Source organism: Macroventuria anomochaeta, assembly GCF_010093625.1.
Source record: "Macroventuria anomochaeta strain CBS 525.71 unplaced genomic scaffold BU25scaffold_33, whole genome shotgun sequence".
NCBI classification, from domain to species: Eukaryota; Fungi; Ascomycota; class Dothideomycetes; order Pleosporales; family Didymellaceae; genus Macroventuria; species Macroventuria anomochaeta.
The window spans coordinates 408,348-427,322 of NW_022985394.1; the positions used below are offsets into that span (position 1 = coordinate 408,348).

At 50.4% G+C, this 18,975-nt stretch overlaps 7 protein-coding genes across 7 annotated transcripts in view; 5 read left to right on the forward strand and 2 right to left on the reverse strand.

The window, feature by feature from the left end:
• The window catches only part of BU25DRAFT_433861 (cell division control protein 2), a gene marked incomplete at both ends in the record, with an annotated part of 8,468 nt that extends 3,649 nt beyond the window's left edge, over window positions 1-4,819 (forward strand). The window contains 3 exons of the mRNA XM_033708816.1: window positions 4,074-4,481; window positions 4,624-4,682; window positions 4,737-4,819. Coding sequence (XP_033558284.1) covers window positions 4,074-4,481; window positions 4,624-4,682; window positions 4,737-4,819 — 550 coding nt within the window. The remainder of the gene's footprint in view (window positions 1-4,073; window positions 4,482-4,623; window positions 4,683-4,736) is intronic.
• Window positions 4,820-6,347: 1,528 nt separating this feature from the next.
• Window positions 6,348-7,124, forward strand: BU25DRAFT_433862 (HAD-like protein; the record flags this gene model as incomplete). The annotated part of the gene is made up of 2 exons (XM_033708817.1): window positions 6,348-6,725; window positions 6,819-7,124. 2 exons carry the CDS (start codon window positions 6,348-6,350, stop codon window positions 7,122-7,124), a joined length of 684 nt encoding a protein of 227 aa, XP_033558285.1.
• A 1,195-nt stretch (window positions 7,125-8,319) lies between these two features.
• Window positions 8,320-9,305, reverse strand: BU25DRAFT_451013 (uncharacterized protein; the record flags this gene model as incomplete). Its single annotated transcript, XM_033709728.1, has 3 exons — window positions 8,320-8,840; window positions 8,893-9,148; window positions 9,221-9,305. The coding sequence occupies 3 exons, from the start codon at window positions 9,303-9,305 to the stop codon at window positions 8,459-8,461; spliced, it is 723 nt and encodes a 240-aa protein (XP_033558286.1). The 3' UTR covers window positions 8,320-8,458.
• A 1,584-nt stretch (window positions 9,306-10,889) lies between these two features.
• On the reverse strand, window positions 10,890-13,009 carry BU25DRAFT_493970 (uncharacterized protein; the record flags this gene model as incomplete). The annotated part of the gene is made up of 2 exons (XM_033711749.1): window positions 12,728-13,009; window positions 10,890-11,491 (listed from the first exon to the last, which is right to left on the reverse strand). The coding sequence occupies exons 1-2, from the start codon at window positions 12,981-12,983 to the stop codon at window positions 10,890-10,892; spliced, it is 858 nt and encodes a 285-aa protein (XP_033558287.1). The 5' UTR covers window positions 12,984-13,009.
• A 2,413-nt stretch (window positions 13,010-15,422) lies between these two features.
• Window positions 15,423-16,826, forward strand: BU25DRAFT_477254 (acetyl-CoA synthetase-like protein). Its single transcript, XM_033710972.1, has one exon. It carries the CDS (start codon window positions 15,903-15,905, stop codon window positions 16,527-16,529), a length of 627 nt encoding a protein of 208 aa, XP_033558288.1. The 5' UTR covers window positions 15,423-15,902; the 3' UTR covers window positions 16,530-16,826.
• A 123-nt stretch (window positions 16,827-16,949) lies between these two features.
• BU25DRAFT_319410 (CoA-dependent acyltransferase) lies at window positions 16,950-17,723 on the forward strand (the record flags this gene model as incomplete). Its single annotated transcript, XM_033702234.1, has 1 exon — window positions 16,950-17,723. A coding segment is annotated over one exon (774 nt), but the record flags the coding sequence as incomplete, so codon positions are not given.
• Window positions 17,724-17,951: 228 nt separating this feature from the next.
• BU25DRAFT_303821 (CoA-dependent acyltransferase) lies at window positions 17,952-18,215 on the forward strand (the record flags this gene model as incomplete). Its single annotated transcript, XM_033702030.1, has 1 exon — window positions 17,952-18,215. A coding segment is annotated over one exon (264 nt), but the record flags the coding sequence as incomplete, so codon positions are not given.
• Between the last annotated feature and the right edge of the window lie 760 nt (window positions 18,216-18,975).

Below are 18,975 nucleotides of genomic sequence, written 5' to 3' on the forward strand. Positions count from 1 at the left end.
CGTCGTGCAGGCTTCCCAGCGCATTGGTTGTGTAGTGTAGTTTCAGCAACCTTAAAGGCTGCAGAAGCACGTCAATTACTCTGTATTTGACGTGTATTGAGAGATGAGATAGCAAGCTGAATATCTGCTTCATTTGATAGCGATTGGGTAACGTTGCGTGGAGCCATTGTACGATGAGATAGGAGAGGTGGGCAAAGTTGGTGGGGTGCGCGACTCGCTTGTATACGCGGCTCGCTTGTAATCTACATTATGGGAAATTGAGATTTTGAGGAATGGAGTGCAATTGTAGCAACACAGCGTCTCTCTGCCATTATTTGAAGCCTGTAATTGTCTATCCCGAGTCATTTTTTGGTGTTGACGCGATGGCCCGCCCCGTCGACTACAATGGCCGCAAACTGGCAGCCACAATGCTGCAGGCAGTCCTCAATCGAGTTGAAAATGGAGTCAATGACACTCAAATATATCATCAGACTGGTGTTTCTCCCAATTGTACACGCAAGAAGAGACGTAATTTAGAGGTGTAGGGTCAGCCATATGCACCGAATTGTATAAAGATTGGATGGCCAAGCACGCTTTGAGACATCCACAGGCGCCGCCTGCAAGAGTATTTTGAGCGGAGGCCGCACTCCTACCTGGAGGAGATAAGAGAGTGGCTCTATGACGAGTTTGATATAACTGTTGGCCTCAAATTAGTGTCTCGTGAGCTGAAAAAGGTGAATTGGAGCCGCAAGATCGCAACTAAGAGAGCAACTGAGCAGTCTGACGCACTGCAGAGAGTCTTCAGAGCAAGAGTCCAGATGAACTACACTGAAGAGCAGATTGTTGCGATCAATGAGAGTGCTTGCAATGAGCGCACTGGCGATCGCAAGTATGGCTGGAGTCCTATCGGTTGCTCAGTTGAACTGGAGTACTCCATGAAGCAATCAGAGCGATGGAGTCTGCTGCTGGCAATGACGATAGATGGCTACCTTGCGCACCGCATCTTCCAAGGCGCAATTACTACTGAGATTATGGAGGACTTCTTGCAGAACAATGTGTTGCCATTCTTGCAACCCAGGTACCACGTGCTATTGATGAACAACGCATCTATCCATTGTTCTCTAGGCATCATCCAGCTCTGCAGCGACTTTGATATACAACTGGAGTACCTGCCACCATACTCACCCGACTACAATCCAATTGAGCGGAGCTTCAAGGTGTTGAAAAGTTGGATGAAGAGGCATTGGGATGAGCAGGCTGAGTGGAACAACTTCAGCTACTTCCTGGAGTACGCTGTACAGAGCGCCTGCTACAATATTGCCTTTAGGGAGTGGTATAAACGGTGTGGGTTGCCAGGTGTTGACGATGGAAATCTGTCAGAGTTCAGGGAAAAACTGTACGCAAAGGAAGAAGTTGAAGATTGTACTGAGGTTGTATTGAGTGAAGCTATGAACAGTATATATATGTGAGTAGCTGTAAACAACGCTAGTGTGACGTGGCAGTCACTCTCATGGAGGTGAGGTATGACAGGCAGGAGCACCCCAAACCGTGACAAAATCTGATTTGATACACCAACAACAGTGCAGGCTGCGCAACCCACCATCGCAACACTGCGTTGAGTTGCAGGACTATTGTTTTGATGGTTGTGAATAATTGCCATCCACACGGCAGCCATCTGGCAGATCATCCAGTTGCTCCAAGGGGTGCAGGGTAACCAAAAATAGGGCTCTGATGGATGATTTTGGTCAATCTACACAACACCAAAAGTGCTGTAACAGCTGCAATTGCGATCAATTAATTCTAAAAAATTCAGGACGCATTCAGAGTATACTGATTGATCATATACCTGCGCGAGAACTATAATTATTATTGCGTGATGGTGTGGGTGAGGTTTGTGGTTACAGTGTCAAGACATCAGTTTCCACTTACTTCCCCCAACACCGCTCTTGTGCCATCAGCGTCACCGTATACCTCACGTATCAGTAAGAAGTTCTCTGCTGTTAAGCCACCGTAGTCCTTCCTTGTTGCGGTATCAGACTGCTGCAATATACGTTGCACATGAGCCTCAATACACACGGTTGTAACGGGTCATGTTTAGCACGTTTCAAGTCATGTATATACCGTCACCTCCTAGCTAGATATCAACACAGCGCAGTTTTCCATCGACCCGATAGTCCTATGTTATTGTTTACCGTAGCTATCAGTGTTATACAGTGGCAGTTGCCGCTACATTCCTCCAATCATGTGCCTTTCTTCAGAAATGTGACAGCAGTGATGGAAGCACTCCACCCATGCCTCAAGCGTCATACCTGTCTGCCTATCCATAAGCATATTGATATCGTAGTGGCCTTGTTCGAAGACCTCACTCTTGATCTTGTTGATGTCATTTTTGATCTGTGGCATTGCTTGGCACCAGTATTTGAAGAAGTTCCAAGTGTGTTGATGCAGCTCAACCTGGCTGCAATCGAAGTCATCCCATCTTCTGTACTTGGAATATTCTCTGTACTCTGATTGGTGTTGACACTGCTGCGGTGCTCTCATTTGGGCAAGATAACCAACCAAGATTGCTTTTGTAAGCCCTTCGATGCTGGAGTTTAGGATGTTGGTGATGGCTTCCGCCGCTGCCGCTTCTTCTCAGCATCAGAACGATCTCTGGCCATCGTAAGAGAGAGGCGGATCTCATCGGTTGGCTCTTCAATTGTACACTGATCTCGAGCCACAGCAGATGCCCATATTGCAATGGTGTTGCCATTGACCTTGTAGTGATCTTCTGGCCAATCGATCTGACGACCAGGTAACCGACACCGCCAGCAGGTGTTGGTGTGATTACTGCAACCTTCTTCTGTACATCTCCAGTGGTCCTTGATGCCAATAGCAACACCGCTTGCAGACCTCTCGGCAGCAACAACAGCAGCTAGTCCATCCTCTTGTATAGCTGTAACGATGCCGGGTCGTGAGCGAGCAACACTACGAGCCAGAGCTGGCTGCAATGCTAGCTGTGATGCTGGCAGCTCTTCCCTCAGTACCAAATCAAAATCACACATCATCAGCTGGCTGCTCTCCTTGTTCATCTCAGTAACCTCCTCCTCAAAATCGAACCAATTACCCCTAGTAACCTGCTCTCCAGCTACTACTCTACTCCGTTGCAGCGCAATTGTACACCTATCTGCCTTGGCTTGGCGGCCGCTAGTATAATAGAGCGTTGCTGTTAAGCTCTCGATTTTGCTAACGCGTGGCTTCTGCATCTCTACTACACCATTTGCCCATCGCCACACCTTATTCTCGTCGACAGTATACATGGCTTTGTTACGCCTGGAGTCGGCAGCTGACGCTATAGGATTCTTCTCCACTGAGCCCCAGCCAGCACGATAGCGGAAGTGCAGGTGTGGCTCCTCGTCAATTGCCTCACTTTCTGGGCGGCGTGGCTGGCTTGATTGAGCTGCCGATTGAGCTGTCGATTGAGCAACAGCGGCCGCAGGTGAGTCTCCAGGTACAGCAGCCGCAGCGGCAGCGCCATCGCTAACCTCCTCTACAGCTACACTAGCGTCCAAGGCAAGCTGTACTGCCTCATCGCTGCCATCGCGATCGCTATCGTCGTCCGCCGCGTCAGCCGCTTCCTCCTCATCATCATCCTCTGCAAGTATATCACCACCAGCAGCAGGCTGGCTCGTGTCGGGTTCGAACAACAGGCTTGGGCTTGGACTATTGCAATCGCCATTGTGCTGTGAGAGCAGCTCCAGCGGCTGCTGGGTACGCCTCACAGTTGATGGCAGCGTTGGAAGAGCAGGATTGACACCTTGATCAAATGGCTGAGTAGCTCTCCGCTGACGTTTACTAGGTCTCTCTCCTCTGCCACTTGCCGGCGGATTGGTTTTCCGCTTCGTTCTGCGTGCCATTGGGACTAGAACAACAAGAAATTGGTATACAGCAGCAAAATGAGCTATCTGAGCTTCTTCAAGTGTGAGTTTTGGTGCAGGATGCGATGAGATACTGTTTATACTATAGATTGCTAACAAACTAGATCTTGCGTCATTTTGGCACCAAAAAAAAGCTAAATCACGAGATCGGGCTGGTGTTTCGACAACCACCCATAGCGATGGCGGTCTCGGGAAGCCCCTGCCCGAGGACTGTTCGGTGCACCTGGGCCTTGGCGACGTCGTCATCAAGAAATTCATGTTGCAGCTGTGCCAGGGCGTCCATTACTACCACTCTTACCGTGTGCTACATCGTGACCTCAAGCCCCAGAACCTGCTCATTGACAAAGATGGCAACCTCAAGCTCGCCGACTTTGGCCTTGCCCGCGCCTTTGGCGTCCTCCTGCGCACCTACACCCACGAGGTCGTAACGCTATGGTATTGCGCGCCCGAATATCTGCACGGTGACAGGCAGTACTCGACTGGCGTCGACATGTGGTCAGTGGGCTGTATCTTTGCCGAGCTGTGCACAGGTAAGCCCTTATTTCCTGGTGACCCAGAGATAGACGAGATCCTCAAGATATTCCGGTAAGTCATCTGCTATTGACGTTCCATATACGTACAGTACGAATTTCTACTAATCTGGCATCCTTTCTTGTTATAACGCTCTGAAAACTCGCTCAGAAGATGTCTGGCCTGGCGTCACGTCGTATCCCGACTTCAAGTCCAGTTTTCCCAAGTGGAGAAGATATCGTTCTGCTGTGCTTTGCCATAATTTTGATGACACGGGTATTGATTTGCTCGAGTCTATGCTCATCTAGGATCCTGTGGGCCGCATCTCAGCCAAGACTGCCGTCAACCACCCCTATTTCGAAGGCTCACCCAAGGAGACGCCGGCCACAGCTGATACATTTAGATACGTGTAGCAAAAGGCACGTATCCGAAACTGCAGCTAAGGAGCAGAGCAAGTGGGAGACAGGAACAAGGATGTAGCGAGATCGCTCAACCTTGTTTGTTAGGGTTATTGTAGCGGCGTGGGCCGCTGTAGAATACTGATAGCTACGGCAAATGACAACATAGGACTATCGGGTCGATGGAATACTGCGCTGAGTTGCTATCTAGTGAGGAAAAGACAACAACATACTGACTCTGGAATGTGCTAATCCAGAACAGTCTAAGTAAGGTAATAGGGTCTCGTATGGACCAACTAGTACCGCAACAGTTATATCAGTCAGATTTTCTACAAGCACCGTTTTGGACAGGACCAAAGTTTTCTGTATGCTTCTACACTCGTCAATCTTGTTACAGCCGCCCAAAAAGGGCTGTTTTCCCCCCTTGAGGCGGGCCTACCATATTAAGATCAACAGCTAGACACGGTCCTTGGTCATGAACATAGGAGGCATGCGAACAAACACCGTAGCGTACTATTAGAATGGATCATCACTGATATAGCAGATGGAGGTTATATTTTATTGTGTCGTATCGCATTGCATTGTATCAGTTGCATTGAGAACAACCCATAGCCGGAGCCTTAGCTGGCCTTTGACTGAATTAGTCCAGTACTGTAACAACATCATATATCATAATCTGTCACGGTTTAGGGTGTGTCACGGTTAGGGTGCTCCTGCCTGTAGAACCTCACCTGCCATGAGAATGATTGCCACGTCACACTAGCGTTGTTTACAACTACTCACCTATACATACTGTTTGTAACTTCACCCAATACAACCTCAATTCCATCGTTCAATTCTTCCCACTTGCGTATTATCCACGATCCCCGACATAATCGCATCCATTTGTGACAGGTGAGGGCGATCATTTTACTGTCTCAATGAATGCCGTCTTTATTGGGCTACGTTTCACAGTCAAACTTCATCTGTTGCAGTAAATGCAATAAGTGAAGGTGTAACCGTGCAGGGCAGTAAGTCAGGGGTAACCGCGCAAAGCAGTAAAATCAGTATATTCTGTTGTGTTGTTGTTCAGTGTTCTGTCTCTCACTCGACCCCCAGCGGGGTCTGTTTACATGACGTATCTGTCGTTCAGACAGAAAGTGCTATCGGAACAGGCAAGAGCACTGCACCAGCACACGTGGCAGACATGACCGCTTCACTCCATAAATCGTCACATCATCAGCCATTGACAGTTGTGTGTGTACTGTGTATTTGAAAATAGGTGGTAAAACCTCAGATGAAATAAGTGTGAGAGGTTGTGAAAGGCAAGGCAAGAGCAGGCTGATTAGTAGATATTAAGTGATTGTAGTAAGCGCGCTCAATGGGCCATTATCTGCATGTGAGTCGCTATGCAATGCAACACCCCTAACAGCCCTAGTAATCGTATTTAAAGGTCAAAAGAAGCACTTAGCCAGGCCCTACCAGAGGTGTTACGAACAGGAAAATTCTTTCAGGGTCTTTTTCTTTCTCATTACTGTACTCTTACTCTGTCTACTTCGCAAAAATGCCCAAGACCGATCATCCTCTAACAGACTTAGACTGCCTCAGTTTTGACTGCTATGGGACACTCGTGGACTGGGAAGGCGGTATCTATCAAGCACTGGCCCCTCTTTACACGCAGCTGCCGGACGACCACCCAATCCGGCACGATCGGTTGAGTCTTCTGAGAGCCTTTATCAAGAATGAGGGAATTATCGAGTCTGCAAACCCAACGATACTTTACAAAGAGGTTCTGGCCCAAACTTACGGTCGGCTGGCTGAGGAACTTGGTGTTGCCGCACCCAGAACCAACAAGGCAAAGTTCGGCTCAGGAGTCGGCGACTGGCCAATCTATCCAGACACTGCGGACGCCTTAAAGAGGCTCCAAGAGCATTTTAAGCTTGTAATCCTGTCTAACGTTGACAACGACAACTTCCAGCGTACCATTGCGCAGCAATTCAAGAATCTCGAGTTTGATGCCATCTAAATGGCTGAGGACATTGGCTCGTACAAGCCCGACGCTCGAAACTTTGATTACCTCATCACACATTGCGAAGAGGATTTAGGTGTTGAGAGGAGGAAGATAATTCACGTAGCGCAAGCCCTCTATCACGACCACGTCCCGGCCACTGCTGCTGGGCTTGCTAACGCATGGATTGAGCGTGGTGAGGACATGCCGAGCGCCATAGGTGGCAAGCCTGAAGATCTTGAACATAGAATCTTCTTCTTGTGGCGCTTCAAGAATATGGGAGAAATGGCAGATACATTTCAAGTCTTATATGACAAAGTGAAACCTCAGTGATGTCTTGTATCGGCGAAAGAATATTGAACAAGTATTCTCGTATAACGTGGTTCACCACCGAGCCGCCAGGTATCACCGAGTCGCCACCTCTTACAGACTTTGCAAGACTCACCAACTATTACCGGACTATTACACTGTTACGATTCGTGACTTAAGCAAAGCTCGTAGACACTAGTTGATTGGTTCTCAGGGATGAGCAGAGGTACAGAAAGCCGTAGGAGTTGACAGTCACCTTTGTAATAGTCAGGTAGTTGTCTAGTCAAAGACCGTGGCGACTGGTTGCAATGAGTAGTACAGAGTATACTGTCTGGCTTGAGAGCAAGTGAGATTCCAATAACAAAGTTGATTGACGAGGTTGAACACAATGCCATAAGGGCAGCGTGTCTACTTGCTATATACATGAGCAGAGGATTGCTCAGATTGCTCAGATTGCTTGGTACTGAGTATACTGATCATATTGAGTATACTGACCGTGCCAAGTATACTGACCGTGCCGAGTATACCAATCGTACCGAGTATACATGTCGAGTATACCAATTGTACCAAGTATACTGCTTGTGCCGAGTGTTACCAACGCGGCCCACTGCTTGGGTCGATCAATACTACAGTTCCTCAGCTTCTCTTGTATTGTTGCGTAGTCCTGTTTGTTCAGTGTTGTTGCGGGTTGCCCTTTGATTGTGTAAGGGGCGAGCCGCTGAGGGCAATATGCGATGTAGAACTTGATGGATTTGATAAGGGGCAAGTCCCAGAGCGGGACTTGCAGAATTCTAATACTCCCGCTTTGGGGGTTGCAGGCCCGCTCCGGAGGTGACCGGAGGTTGTACGTCTGCTTCGGAGGTACCGAGGCCTGTGCTGTTGCCGAGGCGCTAACAATGGGCCTAGCCCATTACACAAACAAGAGAATAAGATACAATACAAATGCTATCTGTTCCAGAACAACTGTAGACATATAGCTTAGCCTTTGACTATTGCTGTCTTGCTTTTGTGCTGATGCAATAGCTGATGTTGGTCAAGGGGTCACCAAAATTACATTTAAGGTTAGTGCACTTTCAAAGCTGACCTTACCAAATTGGGTTGTCAACTTCTGGTAACCCAACTTCAAACAGCAATAGCACAATAACCTGCAGAGCTTAGCAGAGGGTACCATTGTGCTCAGAGAGCTCTGTTCTATCAGCTGACCTCAAAAGATCAACTGCTTTTTTCCTAATCCTGACCCCCCCATTTGCCCATTCATATCACAACCCTAACTACAACTGTCACCCGGTACGCGTTACTCAATATCCTTCCTTCTACGACTTCCCATCACGTGAATGAACAACATTCCGATACTCTTTCTAAGACTGAACACGGAATCTTCTAGCATCAACTTCGCGCCTAGATTGAGAGATTGGCGTGAGTCCAGCAAAATTGCATCGACCATCGTGAAGGACCTTATGCTTTGGCGTGCTGTCGTACGCGAAGTTGATCAGCGTTGTGTCAGAACCACTAATTGTCCTAGCGGTAAATGTGCTTGCAGACGCTTTCCCATTTTCCGACTGCGGCTTCGCGCAAGTTTCCGCCGACCCGTTCGTCGTATCATCTTCAAAGTAGAACCAATCGTCGCCGTTGACATCGGCGAAGATAAAGATCTCTTCCTCTTCCTCTCCCTCGGACTTCCGGGCCGTAGAACTGGGAATGGCGTTGACAAAGATAAGACCGTCCTTTACGGTGAAAAGACTGGCAAGAATATCAGGATTGTAGGATAGTGCCCAGATGTAATGAAGCTTACTTCGGCTGTGCCCTAAAATCTACAGCATTGGTTTGTGGTCCATCACGATGATCTAACGAGAATAAGGTAACCGAAGGCGCAAAGCTATAAAGCGTGATTGCCAAGTTGCCGGCGAGACTCGTTGCGCGCATGATGCCGCCCGCATTGTTGTTGGAGGGGAGGAAATCCCCAAGTTCCCAGCATTGAACTTTGAGGCCTTCGTCAGTGTTGACGAAGGCGGTCACACGTTGACGCTCCTGGATGGGGTCATTGTCGGCTGCGCACGAAGTCAGCTGTACGTAGGAAAAAGGGAGGGAAGAGATGGGGAAGGGAGGGGAGAACGATGTACCCTGGGCACGGAATCTGCTTGAGTATGCAATACTGCCAGATACTAAGGAGAGTAGACTGAGGATGGTGAGGTTGTTGACCTTCATGGTGGTGGAAGACGGGATAAGATTAAGGTGGTGAGGTTTGAGGTGATGACCCTTGAGGTAGAGGCGGAAGCTATTTGACTAAATAAATACGCTTAGGTCTGCGGATTATATACAATGCGTCTAGTACGGTCGGTGCGTAGTGCTACTCGTTACTTTCACATGTACATATCCGAGCAAGTCCGTGATCGATTCTATACGTACTACTCCGGCCTACTGCATGAGCTGAGCTCTGCATGATCATTCCGCTAATGCACAGAGATGAGCTAGTCTCTGCATAGGCAGATCCCGTATTATCTTAGGTGCCTGTACATCCCCAGGTGCGAAAACATAGTAATGCATGTACTACAGTAGTGTATGAATCATCGCTCCGAGCACTCCATAACGTCATTTTGTTGTGACACTGCAATACTAGCCAGGAATGTTACCTATTGTAATTCTAGCTCAATTAATGAGACAGCCCTTACACACCCAAATACTGACACACAGTTGACGCGAACCATGAAGTGGCACAGCATGTAGGAAGAGCATGGGAAGATCTACGGCAGACAGGACTTCAGCAATGGCGATAGGAGTTTGCCAACATGGAGTGGTTTCGCAGGCAATTGGCAAGATCGACAAATCTGAACGTGGCATGTGTGTCCCGTCACGATCATTGGATGAGAACAAAGCTGACGCCAGAACCGGAAACCAATTGTGACCAGCACTGTAAGACTGAAGTCTTAGACACTGTCGCCGCCAACACAGCTAGCCCAGCAATGGCTACTTCGCGAGACAGGAAGGTTCTTATACCTTGCGGCTATAGCACAAGACAACGACGGCTTGACGTGATGGTGGTTTCGCAGATGATTCTGTAGGCTCTTGAACGGTATCACGCTTTTGCAGGGGGTACAGAGCAAGTGGCCGTACTGCGAAAGATATGAAATGATGTCCGGTGCGTGTATATTCTCTTTCTAGACGGTTATCGTAGGTTAGCTCGGCGAAACAGGCAGAGCGCTACAGGTTGCGTACCTGGGCCTTTGTCGGGTCTCCTGTGTATATTGTCCATGCAGCAGGAACGTTCATTGTTGTGTTTGACATCTTGCTCGGCATTAACACCTGCATGAACGGCTGCAGCAGAGAGGGTTGCAAAGCAGCACTCATGCAACGCAGGCTAGATTCTCTGACACATGCTTAGAGGGGTTAGCGAAAGGGCCAATTCGACGCTAGGACCATAGATGGCTTGGAAAGGGGCGGGAACGACGCTAAAACGCGATCCGGACCCGGTTCAGAGCGTTCGCTAAGAGGTAGGCACTTGATAGAAGTCGTGTATATATTGGAGAAGTACATGGTACGGAAGTTTATGTCAGACCAGTACAATGACACCAAGTTTTGCGGCGATAATAGTTGAGGTATTTGGTATGCATGAGCCGAACACTGTAGGAGCTTTACCGCGTACTACAGAGGGAACACTAATTTCAAGCGTCTTGTATGTGGCTATGAGATCTCTGCAGAGAAACCTGTGCTGTATCCACAATTGATCATATCTTCAAGGATCGGCCACCTCTGTGGAGAGAATGCATAACCACTGGATATTCTTACCATCTCTCATGCCCTATTCTCCACCGGCGCCTCCTTTCGAATGTCCACCCACCCCATCCCCCACGCAGCGGTGAAAGACACGGCGGCGAGTGCCGACAACAGGTAGAAGACGGCGTTGACGCTCTCCGAAAATGCGAGCAGCAAACCGTAGAGCTCCGGACTTCCGGGAGGCAGTAGGGCCCGCACTGCTTCCGCGCTTCCGCCCACTGTAAGAACCGCCTTAGGACTCACCGACGGTGCCCGGACGGAGACTTGCCGTCTCAGGGTCTGCGTAAAGATGGCATTACCCACGATGGTGAAGATGGCCGCCGATAGGTTGTCCACGAATAGCATGAAGGCGATTACGCTCGGGCTCTGGGCTGGCGTGACAGCTTGTAGGTTATCCGTACTCACCGTAGAGATGATGCTAAAGTCTAGAAGGACGAGGCTGAAGACAGAGATGACGCTGAAGAGGGCGACGTAGAGCTCGAAGCCACTGATGTATTCGTTGTCTTTCCTGCCAAAGTCGCCTGGCGAGGTGGCATCTGCAGCGATTTCTGGTGAGCCTGGAGCGGTGCTTGAAGCAGTGCTCGAAGCGGTGCTCGAAGCAGTTGTCCGTGAAGTCTCCCCTTAGAAGCCGTGGTGAGTATGCACAGCTCTCTCGGGGTCTGAACTTGTCTTGTTTGGTGCGATTATGGTTGTCTCTGCCGCCCCTTCTGATCCTTCTGCATAGCCTGGCTGTAGTTTCTCGCGACCTGAAGTCGACGGTGATGCAGATGCTCCATCTCTCGACTTTGAGCGCGATTCTGGACCTTTCGTCATCTTTGTCAGTTGGGGTCCTCGTCGATCCTCGTCTGCAAGTATCATGAATTGGCGAGGGATGCAAAATCAGATCAGGCCCGACTAACGTACTCACGGGCGTGGTCTAGTCGGGTGTGATGAGATGCCAGAGTATGCAAGGTTTGTTTGGCGCAATGGATGATGCACACACGATAAATATGGAGTTGGTTATTGAAGAAGGACGACTAGAGGTACAATTCCTGGAATGATTAATCGTGAAGTCACATGACTCAATCAACATCCCTTTGCAAAGAGGGACAAGGCGCGACGGCTGGCCCCACTACGCTTCTCCCGCAGCTAATCGCTTCTATTATTGTTTTTGGAGTGTCCGTTGTTACGGGTAGCCCCTACCTGATTAGTCCAAGACTCGGGATATTCTTATGCAGAAGCATCACGATCATTCACATGCCCTGATTTTGCCCTGGCAGGTACGGGAATTGTGTCCCTGTCTCAGGCGACGACTGCAACGCCTCTCTGCACGCATTCTCTTCAGAGGCTTCTTTTCGTCGCCACCACTGTCGCACTATTTGCAGCCATGAGTTCGGCCACCTGGCCAACTCGTAGAGCATCCTCTGCCAGTGCTCGTCGTGCAGCCTGTGGCGCCAACTTGTCACGTGGGTCGTCCTTGCCTTAAAGCGTCATATTAGGTGTGGGGTGGGGGCGTTCTGTTACCATCTATGCAGAACATTGCCCCTTGACAGACAGTAATCCAAAAGACAGTAATTCGGGCTTACAGTCATCCCAGTCCACGTTAACTTACAAAGCGCCTATTAAAGCACATCTTGCACTATACAGAACAATCATGCTACCTACGGGGCGTACATTGACACTTTGCAGATTTCACTCCGTATCTGTATTATATACCGTATTTCCCGCAGGAGACGCTATCTGGAGCCACCTGCGCTGCGCCATATTGTCTGAAAGAAATAGTCTCGACCACGAGGCGAGCAAAAGATATTGGAAGGAGCAACTTGTTGGCGCCAAGCAGGCCACCTTCCCGCCGCGGAGGCCTGCCTCTGTCTTACGATCGCTGGCGAAGAACATTGTCCTCCCACCGCCAGACTCGTCCTCATCCTCGTCGGTGGATAATGCAATCATAGTGCGGGCGGCGTGGGCGATTGTACTTGGGCGGTATTGTGAGTCGGACGACATCTGCTTCGCCGCCTCTGTCTCCGTCTCGGGCCCGGGGAGCATGGTGATCGTCCCGATCCGGCTGCACCTCGATCCCACGCAGACGGTTGCCGGCTTCGTGGGCGACGTGCAGACGCACGCGTTAGGCATGGTTTCGCACCAAGAGCAGTTCTGGCTGCAGGACATGACGAGCCTCCTTGGTGCGGCGTGCGACTCCTCTAGCCTGCTGATCGTCGGCACGGCGGATCGTCCCGCCATGGAGCCTATCCCTGTCGCCCTGACGGGCTACTCGCTGGTTGTGCACGGGCTCTTGCACGACAACCATGTCGTTCAACTCACCGCCACCTATGACTCGGACCTACTGGCCGATGCCCAAGTCACTGCACTGACCCATCACCTCGACCGCGTGCTTCAGCAGCTGCTCTCGCCGCGCGAGACGGGCACGCTGCAGCCGACCGTTTAGCCCGCCGTCTTTCTGCATGTAACGTGTTTTATCGGCTCGTGCACGGAATCGGCTTGTGCACGATTTTGTCCCAAAATCAACATCAACACAGTAAATTCACAACGCGATAACTCAACACCATGACCGATTTAGACGATGCCCTTGCAGATTTAGGCCCCCTGAAGCCTGGCGACAAGCCTAATTACGCCAAAACTGCCAAAAAATTTGGTGTTGATCGAACAACCCTATCGCGCCGTCACCGAGGTGTAACCAGCAATCGGAAGGATGGATACGCACAACAGCAACACCTCACACCACAGCAAGAGCGTGAGCTTATAAAATACATAGATGAGCTTACTCGACGTGGGCTACCTCCTACGAGCCAAATGATACGAAATTTCGCAGCAGAGATCGCACAGAGATACATTGGAAAGTGCTGGGCTAGCCGCTTCATTGACCGACACCATATACACCTTATATCACGATGGACATCTGGTATCGATAGCCAACGCTTCAAGGCTGATAATCGCGACAAATACGAGCACTACTTCGAGCTCCTGCAGCGCAAAATCACTCAGTATGGTGTCGACAGTCGTCACATATACAATATGGATGAGAAGGGCTTCTTGATTGGTGTGCTGTCGCGGATGAAGCGTGTGTTCTCGCGAGAACGTTATGAGGCTGGAGAGAGCAAAAAGCACATTCAAGATGGCAATCGTGAGTGGATTACGCTCCTTGCATGCATCTGTGCAGATGGTACTGCACTCACGCCTTCCCTTATCTATCAGGCTGCGAGCGGCAATATACAGGACACATGGCTGCAGGATTTTGATCCTTTACTGCACAAGGCCTTCCTAACGTCGTCTCCGAACGGTTGGACGAGCAATGAGCATGGAGTCAAGTGGCTGGAGCAGGTCTTTGATCGCGAGACAAAGGAGAAGGCAAGGCGGCAATGGAGGCTGCTGATAATGGATGGCCACGGCTCACATGTGACGATGAAGTTCATCGATTACTGTGACAGAAACAGGATACTCCTCTGCATATTTCCGCCACATTCAACCCATACGCTACAGCCATTGGATGTGGTGATGTTTGCGCCTCTCGCGGCTGCTTACAGCCGTGCTCTCGCTGACTTCATGGAGATGTGTCAAGGTCTCTCATCTATTACTAAGCGCGACTTCTTCCGCCTATTCTACATAGCATGGGAGGTCTCATTTACAAGCAAGAACATTGCTAAGGCCTTCTCCGCTACTGGTATTGCGCCGCTCGATCCTACACGAATCCTCACCCGTTTCATCACTAAGGAGCCATCTCGGCCGTCAACAGCTGGCAGCGCGACATCAACACTAAGCAGCAACGATTGGAGGTTGATTCAGAGACTTCTGAAGGAAGTAGTGAAGGATGTAGCTGATGAGCATGCAAAGAAGCTTGCACGCACGGTCCATGCCTTTGCAGTACAAACTGCCACCTTACGGCATGAAAATGAGCGACTCCGAGCTGCTTTTATCAATGAGAAGAAGCGACGGCAGCGTGGCAAGCCTCTACTATTAGAGCGGCCGGCTGAGGATAATGGTGGTGCTTACTTCTACTCCCCCTCTAAGGTGCAGCTCGCTCGCAATAAACAGGAGGCTATAGAGCTCCAAGCACAGGTGCAATTACACCAAAAAAGCGAGACAGCACGCCTCCGTGATGAGCAGAAGCAACTCAAAGCTCAATTGGACCAAGATCGACGTCTCCATCGAGCGGCTGACAAGAAGGCTCGCGATGAGAAGAAGGCACAAGAAGCTGTCGATCGCGAGCTGTCAAAGCAACTCAGAGAAGACTTACAATTATCCAAAAAGAGTAAGGCGCTTACAACAAAGTCTACTCCTAAGCCCTCACGCAAGAAGAAGTCAGCAGTTATTGTCGTTGATGAACAAAGGCCTGCCGAAGTAGAAGTGTTGGTCCAGCCATCCCCCACAGTCACCACCCGCAGCGGCCGCAAAACCCAAAAACCAGCCCGCTATAAGTAGCATAATAGAATCGCAAGCTCTCAATTACTACTCCACCATAAAATCACATCGCGATAGCTTTTGTGGCTGACTCTACAACCTCATAAGTGTGTGGGTGTAGCTGCTGATTTTCGTGCACGAGCCGATTGCGTGCACGAGCCGATAAAACACGTTATGCTTTGAAAAATCCGTCTGGTTTTTTGTTTCCATCCTCGCCATCAACAAAGCCGGCGGCGCTTGGATCCCGCTGGACCCCTCACATCCCACTAAAAGACATCAAGAGCTGGTACACCAGACTAAAGCAAAACTCGCGTTGACGTCGACGGCAAACGTCGAACTATGCGAACACCTGGGGCTAGCTGTTATCGAGGTCACGGCCGCCTTGGATAAGTCCCTGACCGACGCGCAAGGAAGCACCGTCTCGTCATCTGTCTCGCCATGGCAGCTGCCGAAAGCGTGTGAGGTGACGTCCCAGAACGCCGCCTATGTTTTGTTCGCGTCTGGTAGCACCGGTACCCCCAAGGGGCTGGTAATAGAGCACCGCTCAGTCTGTACCAGCTAGGTCTCTCTCCGCATGAGCCCGAGCTTGACAGCAGAGACGCGCTTTTTGCAGTTTGCCTCGTACGTCTTTGACTCATGCATTGGGGAAATCTTTTCACCTTGTTTGTCGGCGGATGTGTGTGCGTACCCTCGGATGAGACGCGGTGGACCAGCATTCCTGATTACATTCGCCATACACGCGCAAACTCAGCATTACTAACGCCGTCCTTTATTTGGACAATGAAGCCGACAGATGTTCCAAGTCTAAGACTGTTGATAACAGCATCTGAACCACCGGGCCAAGATATTTTAAATACCTGGCTTGGCCACGTACGACTTGTCAATGCTTGGGGCCCGGCAGAAATATGCTGTATTGCCACGCTGCACGAGTGGAAGTCGGCCGGCGAATCGCCAATGACAGTGGGTGGACCTGTGGGCGGGTCCTGCAGTTGGATCGTCGACCTTGAGGATCACGAACGCTTAGCGCCAATAGGGTGCGCAGGCGAGGTCGTCGTTCAAGGTCTAACCATCCTACGCGAGTATCTATCAAACATCAGAGCGACGGAAGTGTCTATTATAACGCCAGTGCCAGCGTGGATGCCGCATCGAAAAGGCCTGGAGATGACGTGGGACCGCTTTTTCAAAACCGGCGATTTAGGGTTTTATAACCCAGATGGAACCATAGAGTTTATCGGCCGAAAAAACACACAGGTGAAGATTTGAGGCCAACGCATTGAGCTGGAAGAGGTCGAGTTCAATGTAAGGACAACGCCAGAGTTTGAGGTGATTAAACAGGTGGCTGTAGATACCGTACGGACAGGGTCTAAGACGAGTCTTGTTACCTAGCTCTGCTTCAGCTAGGACACTAAGCGAGCGGGCCGGGACGAGCGAGACAATATGGATGACCTTTTTCTACCAATGACAGACGAGGTGGAGAGACTGGTGTCGGGCCTAGCTAAAGAGCTAAGGGTGAAGCTACCTAGCTACATGGTGCCCACCATGTTTGTACCGTGTCGGTATATGCCATATTCAACCAAGCTGGACAGGAAAACGCTGAGGGAAAAGACAGCAGCACTGGACAGTCACAATATAGCAAGATACTCGCTAGTGAACTCTGAAAAGCAAGCACCAGAAACGGCGTCGGAATTCCAGATACAGCAGCTATGGGCTGCAGTCCTCGATATACCGGCAGAATCCATTGGGAGAGACGACAACTTCCTACAGATCGGTGGAGACTCCATCAGCGCGATACGTCTGGTATCACTGGCCCGCAGTAGCTATGGTATCGCTTTGACGATGGCATCCATCTTCGGAGATGGTCGGTTGTGGCGCTTGGCCGCCACAGTGGGCTCGGCTGCTGCCGTTGGTGCACCACCGTCGCCGTTCAGCCTGCTGCCAAAGGGCCGCGCCGATGAGATCCTGGACCAGGCCTCGAAGCATTGTGGCCTGTCCGAGAAACAGGCTATCGAGGATGCCTACCCATGCACGCCGCTCCAGGAAGGTCTTATGGCGCTCGCCGTCACGCAGCCGGGCTCGTACTTGACTACTTGGGTGTACAAACTGTCCCGGCATGTTGATGTCACGCGATTTAAAGATGCCTGGGAACGAACTGTAGCTCTCTGCGATGGCCTACGGAAGCGCATCGTTCTGGCGGATGGTGGGTACTTCCAGATCGTCGTCAAAGACGACGTAGCGTGGGAGGTCTGGGAGTCACTGGGTGGCGGGGGAATTGACTCCGCAGTGGATCTCGCTGTCGAGAAAACCCATGAGACGGATATATCGACGGGATTGCGACTTTGGCGATATACACTGACAGCGGGTGCCGATGGGCAAAATTACTTCGTCTTGATCGGACATCATGCCGTCTTTGACGGGTGGAGTTTTCGCCTTATCATGCAACAGCTGCGACGCTTATACCAAGATACTACAGCCCCCATTTTGGAGGAATTCTCGCGCTTTATGCTATATGTCGGTAATATCGACCATGAGGCGAGCGAGAGGTACTGGATGGCGTAGCTCCATGAGGCCAAGCAGGCGGCCTTTCCCCCTCGCAAGTCTGGGGTACCCAACACCACCGGGACCTCTGTGCTCCAAACGCTGACGAAACCCATCGTTCTCCCCCCTTCCGCCTCCTCGATAACCAAGGCCACTGTTTTGAGGGCGGCCTGGGCGATAGTACTTGCGCGGCATTGTGAAATGGACGACGTATGCTTCGGAGTTTCGATCTCGGGCCGCCACGCGCCTGTCCCTGGCCTGGAGAAGATGGCCAGCCCGCTGGTGACCACATTTCCAGTCCGATTACGCCTTGGTCCCAAGCAGAAAGTGACCAACTTGCTACGTCACGTACAAGCGCATGCGTCTGCCATGACTCCACATGAACAGTTCGGGCTGCAAAACATGACTAAGCTCAGCGAGAACGCGAGAGAGGCTTGTGACTTTACCAACGTGCTGGTCATCCACCCTGCTGAGTTCCTCGATAGGTTCCACACCATGGATACTATCATGAGCCCCGTAGCGAGGACGGGCATGGCATCTGCATACGAGTACTTTGGCTACCCACTAGTGGTGCATGTGTTTTTGCGCCAAGAAGACCTGGAATTCAGCGCAACGTACGACACGGCGTGGATGGTAGAGGCGCAGGTCATGGCATGGTACCACCACGTCAACCAAGTCGTGCAGCAACTGCTCGCACCTAGGCAAATGCTGCTCCGTGACGTCTCCCTAGCAGGCCTCAAGTGTTGAATTGTGGGTTAGGTTCAAGAAAAAAGTTGAGGTTCTATTGGTAGAGCTTGATAGAGGTAACTTTGCCAAGTATAATGGTACCTTCCACTAAGCTGTAGGTGCTGTGGTTGTAGCGCTATTTGCGGTTAAAGATATGGGGGTTGGTGGTGTAGTTCCTGTTATGGTAAGGTTGCTCCAAGACTGCACTAACCCCAAAATGAATAAAATGCTGACACCTAACACAACAGCCTGTACATCAACAACAACTACATAATATTGCTATTTTTGCACAGGGAAGTTACTTGTAGACCTATGGTATCTATTGCTACCAAAAAAAACGATTTCCCTGCTGGCTGTAGGCTGTTGTTGGCATGCCTTCCCAATTAGTATAAAATGCTGACAGTGCTAACCCCAAAATGAATAAAATGCTGAAAACCAAACACAACAA

Bases quoted from the DNA above. Each gene is read 5' to 3' on its own strand.
- BU25DRAFT_477254 (XM_033710972.1), top strand. From the start codon at position 15,903: ATGCATTGGGGAAATCTTTTCACCTTGTTTGTCGGCGGATGTGTGTGC.